The sequence below is a fragment of the Quercus suber genome, unplaced genomic scaffold, assembly GCF_002906115.3.
Source record: "Quercus suber isolate HL8 unplaced genomic scaffold, Cork oak 2.0 scaffold_716, whole genome shotgun sequence".
NCBI lineage: Eukaryota > Viridiplantae > Streptophyta > Magnoliopsida > Fagales > Fagaceae > Quercus > Quercus suber.
The window spans coordinates 291,011-307,419 of record NW_027070157.1 but is presented as its reverse complement, the minus strand read 5'-3'; the positions used below and the strand labels follow the sequence as shown (position 1 = coordinate 307,419).

The following is a 16,409-nucleotide window of genomic DNA, read 5'->3' as shown; positions in this document are numbered from 1 at the left end:
GATGCAAAAAGTCTCAATTACTAGAGGCACTGAAATTGCTTGATGCCAAGGAAAGGGAGTTTAGCCTCTCTGAAGCAGAGACATGTGAGAGAGTTGTGGTGAAATCTGAAGTTGAGAATCTTATCTAGGGCATCAAAATTACCCTCCATGTCATTAAACATCTCCCAATATCTGTCCGAGTACACCTTCAGTGTTTCTCCTTCCTGCATGCTCAAAGATAGCAGAGAAGACAAAGGTTGGTCCACTCTTCGGCAGGTGACAAAATGTGAACCAAAGGCTTGGGTGAGCTCTTTGAAAGAGTTGATGGAATTTGGGTTCAGCCCATCGAACCACCTCATGGCAACTGGCCCAAAACTGGAAGGGAAAACCTTACACATCAGAGCTTTGTCCCTGGAGTAGACAGTCATCCTTTGGTTAAAATGGCTCACGTGTTCCACGGGGTCTGTTTTACCATTGTAGATGGTGAACGTTGGTTGGTTAAAGTGTCGAGGAAGTCTCGCCTCTTCAATCCTGCGGGTGAAGGGTGACCTAGAAATCTGGTTTAGAGCCCTGCTCATGGCGTCGTGTCCCACGTCTCCACGTGATGGACTTCTGTGTTGCTCCTTGCGATGAGATTCCTCTTCATAGGTATAGGAATCGCTGGCTGGTGTCCCGGATTTATGTTGGTAAGTGACGTCTGGCTCGTCATCAGGGTCCTCATCAGAATACGAGGAAGCCCGTTTCCTCTTCGCATGGCGTAACTCCCTTTTTAGCTTTTCAATCTCCTGCTGCAAATCTCGGTTCTTCTCTGCATGGGACATGCGACTCCCACCATGTGATTGATTCTGATCAGGGGGCACGGTGTGTACGCTACCCTCGTGGTCTTGTCTTCGCTCCAGGTTAAGAAAATGGGACAATGAATTTATAGAGAGTGGGCGAGAGAGCTGAGCTAGTTATGAAGTAAACAATGGTTGACTAGGTTACTTGCAGTGATGATAACATGAAATAATGCTTGAACAACTCCATGAACGAATGTCTGAAGAGATATTTTATTAAATGAACAGTGATTACAACATGCAAAGCTACAGTAAAGCTTCTCTTTCTTTTTTCTCCCTCATCTCTTATCAGGGACCCTTCGTCTTTATATAGCACCATCTTCCATCATCTCCATTGTCCACCTGTTCTTCATCTGCGTATCTACTTGAGTACATGTCACGTCATGTGCTTACTTTAGTTCTTTGTGAGTGGCGGTAGCTGAGGTTATACTGTTCAGGGGTCTTCTCCACATAAATACGGCCAGAAAAGTTGTTGCAGTGCATTAAATACGGTGGTAGCAGCTTTTCCTTTAGATATTTCATCGTTTTGATTATTTCCAGACCTACCCAGAACTTATCATTATCATTAGGATTGCTAGGAAGATTATTCGGACTTTCCACACGTTTGTTTGATCAAGGCTATTTGTGGCCAAGGAGTAAGACATCTTCGGACAAGTAGTGACCTCTTCGGACGGTACTCCCCCTCTACTTCTGGGCTTTCTACCTTTAGATGGGCCGTCCCCACCCAACTATTACTCCTCGAAAATATAATACTTCTTAACATGGTGCCCCAGGCCCGTTAAGTAGCTCTGGGTTTTTACCCCCCACATATATATATATATATATATTAATATAAATAAAGGTGAAATATTATTTTGATCTGCAAATTTTATCAAATTTTTGTTTTTCATTTCTCAAACTTTACTAAAAATTTATTTTTCATCCCCAAAATTCACAAATATCAATTCATGCAATATTATGTAAAAATACATGATTACCACAGTAACCATGTAAATTTACACTGTCACTATTTAAATAAGTTAGTCAAACAAACACTTAATAAAAAGAACATTGATAAGAGAGACTGAAAATAATGAAAAGATAAAATGAAATAAAATTGAATCTTATCGTCTTTTTATTTTTTTTTGGTAATAAGAATCGTACAATCAATGCGTACGTATAGTATTTAACTATTTATCTATAAAAAAAAAGAAAATAAAAAAGAAAATAAAAAAGAAAAAGAAAGAAGAAGTAACAAAGTAAGAGCATTTCCAGCATGCTCTCTAAATTTTTGTACTGCTTGGAGAGTGAACAGTTCATTTTACCTTTTGCCTACTTACTTTTTCAAATACACTTTCTAATAGACTCTCTATCATTTTCTCTATCCCATTTAAATATTATTTCTTTATTTTTTTTATCATCATTTATTCTTTCTATATTCATTCCTAACAATTATATTTTTCAATGAAAAGTGTTACATTCACAACATTTTTTTCAATACTTTCACAAGAATCACATCAAAATCTTACGTGGAAAATTGTTACTAGTTTTAATTTGAATCCACCACTAAAATTATATTTTTACTCACCAATATTAACTAATAACAATATGTTACTTAAAATTTATTGTGAAAATATTATGACAGCATTTCTAAGTTGTATTTTTCCTTTCTTTCTTTCTATCATCCATACGTTTCTTTTTCCTTTTTTCCTTTTTCTTTTTTTTCTTTTTCTTTTCTCTTGATTTTTCTCCACCACACACATGTGCCTTTTCTCTCCATCCTCCCCTTTATTTTTCTCCACTTTCCACTCATTCCAGAACCTCCCTCTCTCTTTCTTTCTCCAACTCTCTTTCTTTACTTTTTTTTTTCTTTTCTTTTTGTACCAGTCTGACTCACTTCGATCTGATTGATCTCTGTTTCCTTCTCCAGCTCTCTTTCTCTACTTTTTTTTTTTTCTCTATTTCTACCAGCCAAAACATTATCCTGCTCTTTCTGTGATAAGAAATAGAGAAAGAGCTAGAGAGAGAAAGATCAGATGGGTTAAAGGGAGGAGCAAAGGTACCGCACCTTCGCTCCACCCTCTGTGTTGCTGCGTTTCGCAGCACCACCGCCGCTCGTCTTCCTCCCCAACGCAGCCCAGATGGTAGATGGCTCCGCTTTGCCGCGCCTTCACTCCACTCTCTGTGCCACTGCACCGCCACCGTCGTTCATCTTCATACCCAACGCAGCCCATATGATATATGGCTTGTGCTTCTTTTTTTTTTTTTTCCTTTTTGCTTTTATTGTTATGGTTTGATTAATTTTAAGATTATGTTTTCGAGTTTGTATTTTGATTATGCTTGAGTGAGTTTAGAGATGTTTGAGAGAAAGATAGTTGTGTTTGTAGCCGTGAGAGGAGAGAGAAAGGGAGGAAAGAGGAAAATGTTTTTTTTTTTTTTTAAATTCATCTAGTATTATTTTAAGGGGAAATATTCATTGGATAAGCTACAGTGATTGCTATAGTGCTCTTCAAGCCTGGAGAGCTACTGTAGCAAATCTAAAAAAAAAAAATGGAGATAGAAAGGCTGTTAGAGGGGTTTTTTTTTTTTTTTTTTTGGGTGTGAATATTAGCTTTTCCCTCCAAAATTTAGAGATAGCTAGCCTTGTTGGAGATGTCCTAACTACAAAATTAAAATCATGAAACGGGAAATCCTAAAACAAACGGACCCTAAGGCAAGAATTAGAGGGGTGGGAGACATGACGCGTACAAGGGTACAAACATGTCATGATTTCTGTCAGCATGGCATTTGTATGGAAAGCAATGCTCTAACATATAAAATAATGCAAAGAAATAAAACTTTTTAACGTTTCCCTGTTACATATATAAGTTAAAATATTATTTTAACTTTTAAACTATATTAAAATTTTGTATTTTCTTTTTAAATTTAAAAAGATTTTATTTTTTATTCTTAAATTATTAAAGTTTTCTTTTTATCCTAAAATTATTAAAAATACTTCAGTTTCTGTCATTAAACTTCAAAAAGTTTTTCTTTTTTATTCTAAACTATTGAAAAATATTTTTTATAAAGTTTAGAAAATTTGCATTAATTGTGCAAAATTTTTTGTTATTTTAATATAAGAACTTATATTTTCTATTTTATTCGTTCACTTTTCAAAATACCTACATTAGGTTATTTATTTTACAATATTTTTAATTAAAATATTAGTTATTCTTGATTTTTTTTAAATGTTTCTTTTTCTTCACATATAATGACTACCATCCACTTTTTTTTCTTCATCCTCGAAATATGTTAAAAAAAATTGCAAAATAAATAGTAACAATGTAAATTTACATGGTTACTATAGTAATCATGTATTTTTACATAATGTTGCATGAACTGATATTGGTGAATTTTGGGGACGAAAAATAAATTTTTAGTAAAGTTTGAGGAATGAAAAACAAAAATTTGATAAAATTTGTAGATCAAAATAATATTTCACCTTTATTTATATTAATATATATATATATATATTGGATCTGAGATAAAAATTCAACTCTAATATAATTTAAGTGTATGGTTGAATTTCAAAAAAAAAAGTGTATGGTTGTGAATCTCCTTTTTGAAGACTTGAATCTCAGTTTTTATCCTTGACCACACAAAAATTTATACGTATAGAGTGACTATCACACACTAAAGTGTTCATTTAGGAACAACTTATTTAATTTTTTATTAAATTTTTTTGCTAAATGAGTTCTAAGTTTATAAGCTGTGCCAAACACAGGTGATATTTAAATTAATAATTGAGTGTATATATATATATATATATTTTGCTAAGCAATTGAGTATAGGTTATATATTTATATGCCTAGAATGCTGAATGCCCCACAAATGTTCATTCGATTCCCCGTTACCAAAATTTCGCCAAAGGATTATATGACCAAATCCTGAAATTGCAGACAGCCCCTTTGCTCGGACATAAATGGAATCTTAATTTTCTTGAGCTAATGGTAATGGTCCCCCCCAAAACATGGTTCATTCTGTCTCAGTCACTTTCTCTCTCTCTCTCTCTCTAAAAGCTATTGGTCTCAGTCATTACCTCTTTCTCTCTCTTCATACCATTGGTGGCTTCGTTTCTGGTTTTGTGGGAGATGTCAACCGCAGACAAACGACAATAACTTTGAAACAAAGAAAGGCAAAAGATGAAAATAGGAAATCTGGCCAATCCCATTATCTCCCACCATCCGTTGCAATTAATTTGCGAACTCAATGAGCTTGGATGTACTATATAGCTAAGGTAGGGTTCACTGTTCTTCTTCTTCTTCTTAAAATCTTCTTTACCGTACGCATTCACAGTGCTTTTAACACTTCTTCTTACTTTCCTTCTTCGTGGGTTGGTTTCACTCTTTCAGATTCTTGGCTAAATTTGGCAAAGTGCCACTCTTTTTTCTCTTTTCCGCAAAACCCATCTTTTCCTTTTTCTTTTTTCCTTTCTTGTACATAGTACATACCCCTCTCTCCGTTTTATAACCACAAGACTTGTAAAAGATCTGCTCAATTGATTGACATTTTGTGTGAAGCTTTGGTTAGATTTTGTTTTCATTTTACTTCTTTTTTTGGGTGAGCAAGTGCAGTTTTTTATTTCTTTAAGTTTTAAAGAATCTTTTATTTATTTATTTAAATTTTATCCCCTATTTTTGGGAAAAAAAAAAAAAACTAGTTTAACTGTTGCTTTCATTTTTCTTCTTTTGTCTTTTGTTTTCCGTGTTTAATTTTGTTCATGATTTACAATCATGAACAAAATAGATTTGTAATGCATAGGACTTCAGATTTGCTATCTCTAGGACACGATTTTGATCTGATACTTTGATTGAGATGCTATCAAAGATAATTATTCCTCTTCCGTACATATATATATATATATTTTTTTTTTATTTCTAACATTTATTTTCGAACTATTCTCTAAATATACTATCTGTACTATAAATTATGCTATTTATAAATACTAGTTTGTACTTATATTGTGCTAAAAAAAAAAAAGTTTGTACTTATATAATTTGGTTTGATATGATGCAAAGGGTCTGATCACTTACCCGGGAAAAATGACGAGAAAGAAAATTCAGATTAAGAAGATTGACAACACAACGGCAAGGCAGGTGACTTTCTCAAAGAGGAGGAGGGGGCTTTTTAAGAAGGCTTGCGAGCTCTCAACTCTCTGCGATGCTGAAATTGCTGTTATTGTCTTTTCTGCTACAGGAAAGCTCTTTGATTACGCCAGCTCCAGGTTTCTCTCTTTTTCTTTCTCACACATCTTTCTACTTATAGAAAAACCCTTTTTCTATTTATAGAATAATATGTCATTGTCCATTCCTTTTTCGTTTAGTTCATGCAATCACTAGGATTTTATCATTTCTAAGGAAAAAAACTGAACAAACCCAAGAAGTGATTAAAAAATTGTACTATGTAATATTAAATAAAGAAAAAAAGTACTATGAAATCTTATAGCTACTACCAAAAGAAATAAAAAAATGAATTCTTATGTCAGAGAGAAAGAGAGACTTTAATATCGGTTTAGCGTATGTTGCTGCTACTTTTTTTAAACTTCTATTAGCCGGTTATTGTGCCTTGTAATATTGCTAATTAGTGCGTATTAGCTTAAATATAATCTAAATATATTATTTCCCCCAAGTTTTATAGTTGTATTTGCTTATTGTAAAGCTTCAATAGCTGCTTCAACTCTTCCTTTAATGCCTAGTGGTCTTTATGCTTTTGCACTTCCACCTGATTGAATCCACTTTTGTTATCCTGAGTAATCTATTCATAGCATCACTGTAAGGTTTTCTTCATAAAATATCAAGCAAATCTAAATTCATTATGACCTTAATTTAGAGCAACATATGCGAATTGAAACACTATTGGTTATGTATACATTAAACCCAATGCCAGGGATTCCAAACACAAAAATGAGTGATTAACAATTTCCAGTAAACAAACTTCAAAAGATGTAGACAAAGAGCTCTGAACAACTTTAAAAAGATGGAAATGCAAAGTGGACAATACTACATGCTTTAGAAGACAAATCTTTATCGCCAAGCACCAAATTAAATATATATTGTCTTATCAATATCCTTAAGTTATACAACTTCCTTATTATTAGCCTCTTCAGTAGTTCTGATCTCGATAAATAACCTCTTCATATCTTCTACAGCCTTACGTACATGTCAATATCAACTTAGTTGTAGTGTTATTCTACTAACAAATGACATCATTAATTAGACTTGCATTGTGAGTGCATGATGAAAGTTCAAACAGTGCAATTTGTAAATTGAGATTGTCAAGTAGTCCTGATTAAGAAGAAAGAAAGAAATTATTCTGCTCTATATAAAATATATAATAATACATCGATAACAACAATAACAATAATCAAGCCTTACTCTCAAAATTTTAAGATCGATTATGGATTCTCAATAGACTAGTTAGCGTCAACAACTTGTATTCTTTTTTATTATTCTATTTTATCTAAAGTCATACTATCTATTACTTCCTTAATTGATATATTATTTTTTACTACTCTTATTAATGATATTTTTTTTTTTTGTTTTCTATATCTTTTTTTATCCACTCAACTTTTATCAACTTAGTTCTTCTCATTGGAGCATTAATCATTTTTCTTTGAATATGACCAAACCATTTATACTCTCTCTCATCTTTTCAACAATAGGGGCCACACTTATTTTTGATAAAATTTCCTCATTTCAAATTCTATCTTTCCTTGTATTTGGACATATCCATCCTAATATTCTTATTTCAATTACACCCATTTTATAAATATATTACTTTTTAACAACCCAACATTCAATACTATATAGTATAGTTAGTGTCATAGTTGAATAAATTATTATGGCAAATGAGCAATATTACAGTTTTGAAATGTGTCCAATGGTACATAAAGAATAGAGAACTTCTAAATTATGTGTTTAGAATTTGATTGCCCTTTTTGGGAGAGACATAATTTTTTATGCTTGCATATTTCTTTGTCCATATGGGCTACATATTACATGTCTCCTATATCAAAAACACTAATCTCTCTCCCAATTAGCCTCCTAGGGCAGAAACATTAATCGCCCTCAAAATTAGTGTTTAGTGCTACCCTTAGCAATGCCATTTCTAACATCTACTGTATCATTACCATAGAAAAAACTCCTACTCTAATGGACCAAATCATCACTATATCTAAATGGGAGAAGGGGGGAAAAATCTCTTTAAACACACTCGATTGCACTAGAATCAAGCTGCATTTGTCTCGCACACTGAAGGGAATTGACGGCAGTCCGAGAGGGGATGCTCCATGTACAAGAATTTTTTTCCAAAAAAGTAATTGTAAAACTTGCTTAGCAGCATGAGTAAAAAGCCTTTTTTTTTTTTTTTTGGTTTGCTAATCACCTTATAGAGATCTACTGCTGTTTGACTATTCTCCCTTATATAGTTTATACATCTCATACACATTAGGTAATTATAGGGCGGAATTTCTTGGGGGTTCAAAGATGTTGGTTAGGACCTTTAAACTCAAAAAGCTCATGGATCTCTTCACACTTAGGAATCACTAGGCCAACTCCTAGGATTTCATGTGAGTGATAAGTTGGAACATTTAATGTAATATAATGCATGAACTAAGCATGTAGAATTGTATCTTTTGGTTAAAGGTAGTGAGGCTAATATTAAATTGGGGGTGGAGGACATCAACTATAGCAGCCACTAAGCCTTAATCCCAAAATTTTTAGCATTGGCTATGGATTCTCTTTAGATTAGTTAGAGTAGATACACGTATTTTTTCCCCCATTCTTATCCGTCTAAAGTCATGTCTCTGATACTTCTTTAATTGGTATTTCCCTTTCTCTAAAAAAAACTATACTTATATTAATTTTGGTATTCCTTTCCCTTTTTTCGTTCCTTTAACTTGAAACAACTCATTCTTTTTTACCGGTGTATTAACCATTCTCCTCTAAACATGTTCAAATCATCTCAACCAATTATCCTTATCATTTCATCAATAAGGGCTACCCTACCTTTAGTCGAATTTCCTTATTTTCAATCCTATCTTTTTGTGTATCCACTTATCCATCGTAACATCTCATTTGAGTTATGCTCATTTTATGAATATGTTGCTTCTTAATAGTATAACTTCTAGTAACATAGAGCATAATTGGTGTTATCAAATTTCCTTTTTACTTGGTAAATATTCTATAATCATACAATACTCTTGATGCATTTATCCATTTCATCTACTCTTCTCTTATCCTATAATTTACATCATCTTCAAATGTCCCATCTTTATGAATTATTGATTCAAGAAATAGATAGTTTTATTTCTTTAATATCTCTTGACCATTGAGTCATACCGCCCCTTCATCTTTTTTTTTTATTTTTATTTTAAACTTTTGCTAATATTATATTCTATGTACTTTGTTATAATTCTACTTAATCGAAAACCTTCAAATTCTAGAGTGTCTTGCCAAATTTCTATTTTTTCATTAACTCGTCATCTAGTTTCATCCACTAAAATTATATAATAAAGTAGATACCAACGAATTTCTCTTGAATCCATTTAGTGAACTCATTTGTCACCAGTACAAAGAGAGTGTAACTCATTTAGTGAACTTATTCTTGATGCAAACCCAAAGTGTTATATAAGAAACTCACTTGTGATGCCTCCACTTGTTCTCACACTAGTTACAACTATATTATATATATATATATATAATCAACTTAATATACTCTAAAGAAACTCATTTCATTTTTAAAAACCACCACATTCCCATTTTAGAGACCTATCATATATTTTCTCTAGGTTGATAAAAATCACATTAAAATCTTTGCGGACTTTCTAAATTTTTACATTAGATGTCTTAGTAAGAAAATAGGTTACTTTGATAGATCATTATGGCATATAACCAAATGGATTATCCGATATTGTTGTTTCATGTCTTAATCAATGTTTAGTCACTCTCTACCAATTTTTTATAGTGTGACTCATAAGTTTAATTTAATAGTAATTTGTATAGTTTTGAATATCCCCCCTTGTTCTGGTAAGTAGGTATTAAAGTAATTATCCTTCACTCACTAGGCATTTGTTAACACTTTTTTTTTTTGATGAGTAAGAATGATATATATACGAAAGTCTACTCTATGCATGATGAACATAGAGTAAACCCAGATGAAAACAGAGAAAAAATACAATAGAAAACCAAACAACAGAATAATTACAAAAGAGAAAGGGAGCAAATAAAAGAAGGGAGAGAATCACTAGACTTGAGTCCCCAGGCCCGAGACCAATCAAAAAAAGTTTCACTAAAAGAAGCAAACATCTGATCACTGTAGTTATCCAAATCCTCAAAAGTCCTCCGATTCCGTTCCTTCCAAATACACCATAGGATGCACAATGGGACTAAGTTCCAAATCTGAGACGAATGCTTCCCCAACCAATTCCACCAACCAAAAAGCAAGTCTGGAATTGAACTAGGTATAACCCAAGACGAGCCAAAAGTTATAAAGACAAAGCTCCATAATCGATATGCCATCTCACAATGAAGAAGTAAGTGGTCTACCGTCTCTCCACAATGACGGCACATAATGCACCAATCCACAAAATCCAGTCTCCTCAATCTCAAGTTATTTCCTGTAAGGATCTTATTCCATGCTACACACCAAAAAAAAAAAAAAAATGAAACTCACCTAGGGGCCTTAGCTCTCCAAATAGCTTTTCAAGGAAAGACAGTTGAGGGACAATCCCTTAATATGTTATAATATGACCAGATGTCAAAAACCTCATTAGGCTTCAATTTCCATCTCATCCGGTCTCTAGCATCCATAGGAGGAGTATTGGCTTCCAAAATACGAAGAAAATGCAGCCCTTCATCCATCTTATTGACAAATTTTGTCAACCAAAATACAACCGCTTCACCCAAACACTTCTAAACTTCAATAGCAACTTCACCCAATCCCATGGCTTTCCCATTTTCATCATTCTTAATGCATCCCTAATTATTTGAAGAAATCCATGGTTTCTATTTTCCTTTGGGTTACTCAATTTTCTCCAATATTTTATATTGTTATCATTAAAATGTTAATCAAATTAACTTATACATCTCTCTTAAATGTACTTTTTCTTTACTAACACTCTTTGATCTCCATATTTAATGCACCATACATCATTCATGTCTCTTGTTTTCATTTCTTCTCATCTTCGAGTTTTTAAATATTTTTCTTTATCCATATTTTGTTGCCAACTTGCTATGTAATTTATCATAAGCCCTGCATTTAACCTCTTGGTCAACATTTTTTGCTTCCCTCTATCATCACTTTATAATTTTCATAAGCAGCATTGTCTACATCTAGGTAGGCTTGTATATCTCTATCTCTTTAACCTAATTGCTACTTGAACCTCCTTATTCCACCACCAAGTCTTCTTAGTCAATCACCCATATCCTTTTGATTTTTCAGTTATGTCTTTAACCACTCTTTTAACACAATTAGTCATTTCATTCTACCTTTTATCAACATATTTGTCTAAATTCCACTTGCCTTCTTTGATCATTTTATCTTTAAATACATATTGTTTTCCCCATTCAAACACCACCACCTAATACTTGTGTTTCTTTGTCTAATACCTTTTATTTTCCAACATATAATACAAATATCTAGCACCACCACCTATGTTGAGTACTTACGTACGTTCTTTATATTTTTTGGAAAACTTTGTTCAAGAGATGATACAGAGAAAGCAATTATCTCTTCTTTTAATCGTATTTACACTTTAATTTCCTAGGCAGTTATTGTATTTAATAACTCTTATTAAATAAACAACTGATTATCTAATTGGGTTAGCCTTTTGGGATAAGACCAAAGGGGCAAATAAGGCTCTAGCTCCAATGAGCTTTGGGTTTCCATCAACTCTTGATAGGCCATTAATTATATAACAAGTACCATTATGGAAATATAACTGTACTTTAGGTCTTGTTAATAAATTATATCTCAAGAATAATATAATATCATTTGACTCCTCCAAGAAACATCCATAATGAACAAAGTCATAATAAACTATCACTTTGTAAATCACAATTTCATTCCTTAAGTCTTAATTTTAATCTTTTAGTTATTCATATATTTTATGAAATATAATTTCAATAAATATAAACTTTAGTAACTCTTTACTAAAGTGGCTGGGCCTAGTACCTTGAATAATTGGTTTCCATTAAACTTATCTCAAAGGGATAATTCGTGTCTCTATAGAAAGAGATTGTGGATTCCATCCTAGGAATATGTGTTCTCTTAATATTACTTGTGATTACCCAACATATTGAGATTTTGACTATTAGATTAGATCTCACTCCTGATATATCAAAGCAGCTTACATTTTATGATTGGGTTTACAATCCTCTCAGGATTAAGAGTCTATGAAAATAGAAGTCGTGAGATTTATTATTCAGGTAACAGTTTTTAATTGAATAATCAATCTCATAGTGGTCTAATTCAAAGTGTCTTACCCACTTAAGACCCATCAACACATCAACTAAAAGTCTCAACTTCCATGATTAAGACAAATCATCGTAGATGGCATGTTATAGTATTCGCAGATGAAACGGTCAATTTCATCACTGACTACAAACTATGTTTTTGAGTTTAATAAAATATTATTATAAATAAAAGAGTCATAAACCATGTTTGAGCTAATACAATGGGTTAATATACTTAGATTAATAATTGGAATTATAAAATATGTGAATTTCAAATCTTATATATGTATAGTGATAAACTTGAAACAATACATTGGTGTATTAACTGGTACCAAAGTATTTAGTCTCTTTAGCCAAACTAAAATGGCATTAGGTGCAAAATTGACTCTCTTTCTCAAAGAGTTTTGGTTCTTATCAAGTTCTCTTTCTTTGCCCTTGAAGAAGTCTCAAGAATTGGAGATAGTGACTCGCTCAATGTTGTTGAATTCCAATGCAATCATCAATCACTCATTCAATCCACCATCCATCTACAACCCTAGATCAGTCCTAAATACCTCCTTAATTATCTTTAACCCTAAAACCCTAAACCCTAAGGCCTTAGACACCAAGTAATAGCTTCTCAATCATCAAGAATCATCAAGGAACCCTAAACCTTTGTGTTCCTTACAAAAAGAGAAGAGGCAGCATGGTTTCACTATCCACTAATGTTTCAAATTTAAACGCAAAGTTTATTGCTGGTAAGGAAGCTACCCAATTGGCATAACGCAGATTTAAACTTGCTTAACTATTAATATACTTAAATATTTCATGATCCAAATTTAAAATAAATTCCTTTGGAACATGTCATCAATTCTTGTAATATGAACAGATAATTTGATAATAATTTGGATAATGGTGTGGCTATTAACACACATCTATCAAGTGCCATATCCTCCTTTGGCATGAGTAAAGTCAGTACTACACAAGGGGCCATGTTTCCTCTAATATATCCCTTCTTCAAAATCTCCATGAGGACCATAACTTGCCTATTCAATTCTTCTTCATGCTCCTTTAGATTAATTAGATAGTGCGCTTTGTTAGGCAGGCTATACAGTACACTAACAAGCTTCCTCTTTTCTTTAGCCACAAACATGCACACCACCCTAGTACTTTTATCTTATATTAAAATTGAAAAAAATAAGAAAATTACTACTCTCCTCTTTGGAAGATTCAGGAGCTCTTTCCTTCTTAATTGGCAAAAGGACAAATTCATAGTTTCTAATTTTAAAGGTATAAGTATTTCTAAGGCCATCATGGATAGCATGCCTATCATATTGCCAAGGCTACACCAAAGGAGGAAATGACTAACATCCATGGCAACAATATCACACCAAACTTCATCTTTACAATTATTTCCCATTTCAAAAGAAACAAAGATATCTTCTAGTTACCTTTACTTCTTTACCTTTTTCTTAAACCATAGTATTCGTTAAGGCTTTACATGGGTTTCAATCCTCAACTTAATCTTGTCCACCATTTCTTGTGAACGATGTTCTGAAAAAATTTTCCATCAATGTTAATGGAATATACCTTTCCATGGGACTTGCACTTGAAGATGCTATGACTAAGTCAATCCTCGTTTGAGTCATTTTTAGGAATAACAAGTATTTGATGGATCACTCAGCAATCACCTTCTTCAATTCAATCTCCTAACTTTGCATCACCCCATCATCATTAAATACAGGTTGAATGATATCATCAACAAACTCTTTTTGCCATTATCTTCTTCCAGGAGTCACATACACGTCTACCATTTTCTTTGGACATTAGTTAGCAAGATGACCAATTTGGCCATACATAAAAACAAAAAGATTGTCGACCATCTTGACAATCTGTCCACCAGCACAACCTTTTAGAGCTAACTTAGGTTGATATTTAGAATACATTTTAGGTTTTAAGTTACTTTCTCCGCTTTGAGAGCTTTTGCCTTCAAACATCAACATTTGTTTTCCAACACTTTGAGCAAGGTTAGCGTCAGCTTTCAAAGCTAATAGATAAGCATCGTCCAACCCAATTTGATGCATCTCTACTTCACATAAAATTGCAAATTCAATCAGTCAATGCATCTTGATGCAACACTCTCATCCTATCCAATCCACATAATTTGGGGTATCACAATCTCTCCTGCTTAAATTCTTACTTGTTGCAATGTAGCATCCCTAAACCACATCGTATTACTAGGTTGGCTTTGATAACATTTGTTACAACCCAAAGAGATCTCTAGTCTTATCTGTGCTATACTTAAAAAAATCTAGTCAAGTTACAATTAAAGCTTCTTGTAATCGCTTACATAGCTTAGATTGAGCCAGTAAACATCCAATACAGAATTCAACACAGGTCCATACAATACACATCAAATCAAATCTAGAGAATCTGGGGTATCAGTATAACCCTAATATTATTACCTTCCTCCTTGCACAACTAATACTACTCTTTCTTCTTTCGTCAAATACACTTTTTAAATTAATTAAAAAAAAAAAAAAAAAAAACTTTGACATACTATCTTCTTTATATTTTTTCATAATTCTTGTTGAGAATTTTCATTCAAAACATTATACTTACCTTTGGTACAAAACTCAAATAAATAGTAGTAAATGTCAAAACATTATATTTACCTTTGGTACAAAACTCAAATAAATAGTAGTAAATGTCAAAACATTATATTTACCTTTGGTACAAAACTCAAATAAATAGTAGTAAATGTCTTCATTTCAAATTCTTTTGTTTATCACCAGCCATGGTGATTGATTTCTTTAATCTTCTATATAGCCCCCTAATCAATTTTTGTTGCAACAAGGTTTCTTTGACAGTGTAACAAAATCAATTTTGTTAATTAATGGACTCTACCTTGAACTTTGCATTCACCTCTCAAAGATCCCAATTACCAATAACTCTAATACTAGTTCCTGTAAAAAGCACACGAAATAATAAAATAACAAGTACCATAAGACATGAAATTTTAACACTGTTCAATTCAAATTGCTTAAATCCATATTAAATCCACTATTAATGATATCAATTACAAACTTTCGAGTCCAGCTCTTAAACTCCCAAGACTGCAATACATTATAATGGTGCACTCGCATTTACTCACATATTTTCTTTACCAATTTTCAAACTACATAAAAAGGCTAATGTGACCATCGTTATTCATAGAGAATATCAAACCTACCTACTTACCTTCATTTTAATTTGGGAAAATCACTTTTCTACGAAATTAATTATGACCTTACTATTATTCTTAACAATTTCAAATTAACAAGGAAACCTTTAAGCATAACAACTCATAGGTGAGACTTAACATCTACAGCTGCACACATAATATGAGGTAGCATAACAGGACTGAGATCACTTTTAGAAAGAGTAAGATACGTCCAAGTATGATCTAATTGTACATCGTTAGAGTGATAAATTGATACATCATCCTATAACTCATGATGAGACATCTCCCCTAGGAAAAGTGATCAAAGCCTATTAAATTCATACATAGAATATTAGTAACACGTATTGGTAACTTTGAATTTCAACAATTTTTCGGGCAACACTTATTTTTTTTCTACTTTATTTTCCAATTTCGTTTTCTATTAATATTTTAAAGTAAACCTTGCGTTGTTCACCAAAAAAGAAAGTAAACCTTCCGTTTCCTTTATAATGTCCTTAAGAAATCTTTTATTTGTTCAGTAACTATTACTAATGAAATCTGACTACAAATGTCTCCTTTATTTTTCTGCATCCTTTCCCCTTAATTTACTATTTGATATAATTTGATAAATTAATCTCAAAAAATCTTAATTTGGATTGCTTGAGTTAAATTTCGAAGGTAATCTCATATATACAATCTAATCAACAACTTATTTCAAAGTTATAAGATGTAAAATGATTTTCATTGGAGTACCCATCTACTTTCATCAAAAGCTTTGAATGGGACTCCTAGCTTGAACTTTTTATATGTCATTTTATTTATTATCATTCAGATCGTTTCTGTAGCCATATCACATGATATGGAGATTGTGCAGACTAACACTTTCTTCATACCTTTTTCATTGCTGCAAAAGTGTTCCCCTCTTCCTTATGAATGAAATTT

At 32.5% G+C, this 16,409-nt stretch overlaps 1 protein-coding gene across 3 annotated transcripts in view; it reads left to right on the top strand.

The window, feature by feature from the left end:
- Positions 1-4,675: 4,675 nt before the first annotated feature.
- LOC111999444 (MADS-box protein JOINTLESS) overlaps positions 4,676-16,409 on the top strand; it is a 37,139-nt gene continuing 25,405 nt past the window's right edge. The window contains exons 1-2 of one of the 3 annotated variants that reach the window (XM_065766548.1): positions 4,676-5,070; positions 5,852-6,057. In XM_065766548.1, coding sequence (XP_065622620.1) covers positions 5,053-5,070; positions 5,852-6,057 — 224 coding nt within the window. In that variant the 5' untranslated portion in view covers positions 4,676-5,052. Of the gene's footprint in view, positions 5,071-5,112; positions 5,394-5,851; positions 6,058-16,409 lie in introns of those variants that run through there. The other 2 variants (XM_024031575.2, XM_065766549.1) reach the window with 2 other exon arrangements.